Source organism: Candoia aspera, chromosome 1, assembly GCF_035149785.1.
Source record: "Candoia aspera isolate rCanAsp1 chromosome 1, rCanAsp1.hap2, whole genome shotgun sequence".
NCBI lineage: Eukaryota > Metazoa > Chordata > Lepidosauria > Squamata > Boidae > Candoia > Candoia aspera.
The window spans coordinates 193,928,215-193,933,029 of NC_086153.1; the positions used below are offsets into that span (position 1 = coordinate 193,928,215).

The following is a 4,815-nucleotide window of genomic DNA, read 5'->3' on the forward strand; positions in this document are numbered from 1 at the left end:
CAATGTTTTGAGTTTGAAACAAAACTTATTTTATGTTTTGTGCATGTTCTTATTCCAGATATAAAGAGCAAATGAACTTATTTGTATAGAAAATCTCAGTTGTAAACTAGTAAGCTCCATTAGAAAGAACTTGCTGCATAGCAGTGAATACATTCCCAGTTAATTATGTTCAACAATCATTAAGTCTCATAAACATCAGAAGAGTGATAAACCTGTTTCTTGAAAGAGATAAGGAAAGATAATTTCATTACCACTTTCATTTTCCTGACTGAATACTCCTCCATTCAAAAAGTTCCCCTGAACAGAAAAAACTAGGACTATTATCATGGTATATGTCAATACCTATCATACATAAACCACTACCTCACTCCACATCGTATCTGGTTTTTTGATCAAAACTTTGGAAAAAGAGTTTTGTATTATGGGGAGTGAGAGAAAACGTAATATGGAAATGTGTGTGATTGTGTGTGCGCGCATGCTCATTAATCAGACTTCTACTTTAGTACGTCAAGTCTTTTTCCAAACATGAAAACTGTCTACACATAGGAATCTTGATTTGTTTGTTCCAATTCTTCAAATACTGTATTCAGGTAATGACATAAAATGCAGGATACATCTCTGTTACATTAACTGGGCTTACATGATACAGTAAATCATAAACTATTGTTTACAATCTCAATGACCAGGTTCATACAATATTCAAAACTATAAAGAAACCACTTTAGGACTTAGGCGAACCTTTTCCACAAATCTGAAGGCTACTACTATATTGCCACTAAATTATAAGATCTAATGATATTTTAAATATAAATTGTTTACTGTCATATGCAAATGTTTGTGCATGAAAATAAAAATGACTAGGTCCCACAGATGTTTTTGCTTTCTCTCTCCAGATTCATACTAATAACAATGGGTAGTGTCTATCACACTGAGCAGTCAACACTTGTGACTTGTTTACATACTGGCATACTTTAGAGTTCATGTATCAAACTACTGAAATGGATGCAGAGGATAGGATGACTCTAACACATGCCTTCTCTGTGACAGGAAAGTTTGGCAGCACTCATCCTGCCAAAAAAGTACCGAACTGAAATTACGCCCTCGTAGCAACTTTACATCTACTCACTATGCCAGTACCACCACCAGCAGCTGCTCTTACCCAATGCTCTACCAAACCTTTGAGTACATTATTTCCTTTCAAAAAGGCAATGGTGTGTTCCATGTGTCATCTCTTTCATTACAGTTCTTGGTGTCATTTTGTTAGTCGGCTCTCTCTTAGGCTACCCCTCTTGTCTCCAACTCACTATTTTAACTGTTTGTTCCATTCTTTTAGCTAGTCTATATTTTCTATCCTTTATTAAAGAAGGCCGTTCAACTTATCCATTGGCCCTCTATTATTCTTTACATTGTATTAGTTGAACCATGTTTCAAAGGTTTTTCTCCCATCACTAGTATTTAAGTTCAAAAGTCAACATTCATTTCAAAAGCTATGATACACACATACACCATTTTGTTTTGTAACAAAATAAAAGCATGTTGGAGAGGGAATTCATTTTGGTAATTTGTTTGGATATTATTTTGCCCCAGGATTCAACCTGGACAGAAATCAGAAACAGGTCTTCAGTGCAACAGTCTATGCCCCATTTCTCCTATTTTTCCTACAGTAGACAGGAGTTATTTTGTATGTGGGATTTCCCTATTTCTCAAATATCAGAAAGGAGCCCTAACATAGACCTTTTGTTGACAATTTTACATAGCCCTCTAGCAATATAAAAAGTTATGTGGAAGGGCTAAAGAATGTAATTAATCTCTACCAGTGTTAACAGGATATGGGGCAATACTGTCATGAGAATATTTGGGAAAATGCAGAAAGCTATATGGAAACTATCTACAACTTGCTGGCATGTAGCTAGCAAGAGGGACACTACTGAATGAATTCATCTAACATATTTATCCCTACAATTAACCTCATTTTCTGGTTTTGCATATTATACTGAACTATGAATTAATACACTGGCATGGTGTTGTGAGCTCCGCCAATGTTTTTAACTTCAGGAAAAACATAGAATAAAAAGAAGTATTGGCCTGGAAGATGAAAGAAGCAAACTTAACAGGATTAACTATATAGAGTCCTGCAACATTAGTCTTCTTCCAACTTAATCTAAAGGACCAATAAAAGGGCATTCACATAAATACAATTACTGAGCAGAAGTTAAAAGAACTGTATATTCTATTAATAGTATATCTCTCAGTCACATACCTAAGAGGTATGAATCAGGAAATATGCAGCTACATTGTATTATTCTGCCTTCTATCATAAGGTTTGTGATTTTGTTTTTATAGGTGTCCTAAGCCTATTTCAGCAGCAAAACTTTACAGGCCTCCAGCCCCCCCCCCCCCCAAAGTCTGGGAGTTTGAATTTGGCTGGCAGAAATACCCATATCTAACTTTCACATCCAAGAACAGATATTTTCTCCTTTAAGAATAATTCAGGACTTCCTTCTGAAGTATGGATTGTAACTCACCAATAAATGTAGCTTGAAGAGGGGTAGCTTGTAACAAATGTAAGAGTAAGTTTTATGGCTCTTTAAAGACAAATAAATGTATTATGGCTCTACAAACTAAAACCTGCTTCATCATAGCCACAAAGTTTATGGCACAATATACCAGAGCTTCTGATATACACTTAGACAGCAGTACATATGATGGTTTAGAGTACACATGAGATTATGCTGCATTCAAGGGACTTACCTCTGAGTCAACACATATTACAGATGACTACAAAAGTACTGTGTCTTGTGAACTATGAGTACGGATCATAAATGCAGACCCAATGGAGATGAGTTACTGTATCCCCAAAGAATATGAGGTGTCAAGCTAGGTGACTACTTCAGTGCAGAGCTACATCCACCTGTTCTCCCAGATCACACCCCCGTCATAAACGATCATTTTTGCACGAGTGCTTCCTTCAAAACCACTCGGGAGAAAGGGAAAGGACAGAGCTGGTCCTTCGTGGCTCTTCTAAACCCACACACTTGCGGGTGCGCCCTCGGAATCCTCCCTTTCGCTAGCCGTCAGGGTGTTTCCACTCGCACCAGCGCCGCCACTCGCCAATACTCACCCGGCTTCCCGCATTACGTTGCTATCACCGCAGTCGCAGGCCCCCCCTGCCTGGCTGCGGAACATGTTGTAGTCGTGTCCGGCGTGCTCGCCCTGGTGAAAGCACTCGGCGCAGAGGCTCATGCAAGGCGAGATCCCACAAGTCCGGCAGCGGTAGGCCACGAAGTTGGCCGTCCACACCAGGCCGCAGAGCGTGGCCGGGTCATAGGCCCTCACCGCCTGCACGAAGGTGTCCCACTGCTCGCCGCCCGCCAGCAAACAACGGCACCACGCCAGCGCCTCGGACACCGCCTCGCTGCTGTCGCTGCCGCCGCCCGCAAGGGGACCCAAGACCTGCTCCAGAAGCGCTTGGAGCTCTCCGGCAGCCTCGTTGTCCTCGGCGGCGGTGGCGGCGCTGACGCTTAGGGCCGCTTTCAGGCGCGCCGCCGTGGCCCGCTTCTCCTGGGCGCCCTCTCCAGCTCCTTCACCCGCCATGAGGGCGACCCGGGACGTCCCTCCACAGAGGCAGCCGCTGCGGGCGTCGTAACCCTCCGACTCTCGCTGCACTTCTTCCCTCACCTGCCTCCCTCTCGCCTCCCTTTCCCCTCCCTTCCCTTCCCTTCCCTCCCCTCCTAGCGGCGCCTCTCGCGATAGCCGGGAAAGTCAGCACCCTGGCCGCCTACTCTCTCAGGCCCCCCTCCACCTTCTGCGACAGCTCTGGGCGCCTGCCCGCCTTCCGGCCGGCCTCCTTTTTTACTTTGACCCTGAGCAGCCGCCTGCCTAGGGGTGAAGAGACGCCTCTGCGCCTTCTGCCTTTCACGTCCTGTCCCCGCGCTGATAAATGCGCAAGAGATCAGCCGCCCGTTTGTCTCGGGACAGGACCCTCATCCCAGCGGGTTAAAAGACCAAGTTGAAAGGGCGCTTTCTGCGAAAGGCCTCAGTAAGACTAAGTGCCGCAATCCCCGCGTGATTGCTCAAGGGTAAGCTTGCCCCTGAGTTCGGCTGTAGTCCGACGCTTATCTACCAAGCTGTTATTAAATAGTCAAATAGCGGGCACTTTCTGATCTGAAACTTTCTCCTAAACTACCTCCGCGCCAAAGGAACGAGTGTAATCGATTTCTATTGAAGGTAGAGGAAGCCGCCTATCACATACAGAGCAAGACTTTTGCAAACAAGTTCTACTTTATGCTGTGCATACATACACAGACAAAACCGAAGAATGTGGAAAGGCAAGATAAGACTTGATGAGGTGAACAGGAATAAAATGCATAATCTAAAGACAAATTGAAACAGCAACCATTAAAAATCAACAATTGCTAAAGCGTTTATCTATGTGGTTGCTAGGAGTCGAAAACGACTTGATGGCACATAATCAAGGCGTTAAACCATTGAACAGCAAATAGTTACCGCAGGTTATGTGTCCGATGATTTTTAGATCGGTTTGCGAGCATAATTCTAGACAGACGATCCACATTTAAACTGAAGGATTTTCCAGGGATTGAGACGCACCGAACTGAGCAGAGTCGACCTGCACCTATGCGACCCGTGCGAAGTATTCACCCCTTTATGATAATACAGTACATTTATGTACAAGTAAAACCGTATTGCGGGATTTCATTAAAAGTGCGTGGAAATCGAGGATAATAGCATTACATAACACAGAAACCGGATTTCTTGACTTTAAAACCGAACTCTTTCTCCCGGATAGATGTATCC

The 4,815-nt window shown here is 43.5% G+C and overlaps 1 protein-coding gene across 4 annotated transcripts in view; it reads right to left on the reverse strand.

The window, feature by feature from the left end:
- Positions 1–3,700, reverse strand: part of UBR3 (ubiquitin protein ligase E3 component n-recognin 3) — a 119,649-nt gene extending 115,949 nt beyond the window's left edge. For 3 of the 4 annotated variants that reach the window (XM_063318208.1, XM_063318207.1, XM_063318206.1), the window contains exon 1: positions 3,122–3,691. In XM_063318208.1, coding sequence (XP_063174278.1) covers positions 3,122–3,594 — 473 coding nt within the window. In that variant the 5' untranslated portion in view covers positions 3,595–3,691. Of the gene's footprint in view, positions 1–3,121 lie in introns of all 4 variants that reach the window. The other variant, XM_063318210.1, reaches the window with a different exon arrangement.
- Positions 3,701–4,815: the final 1,115 nt, after the last annotated feature.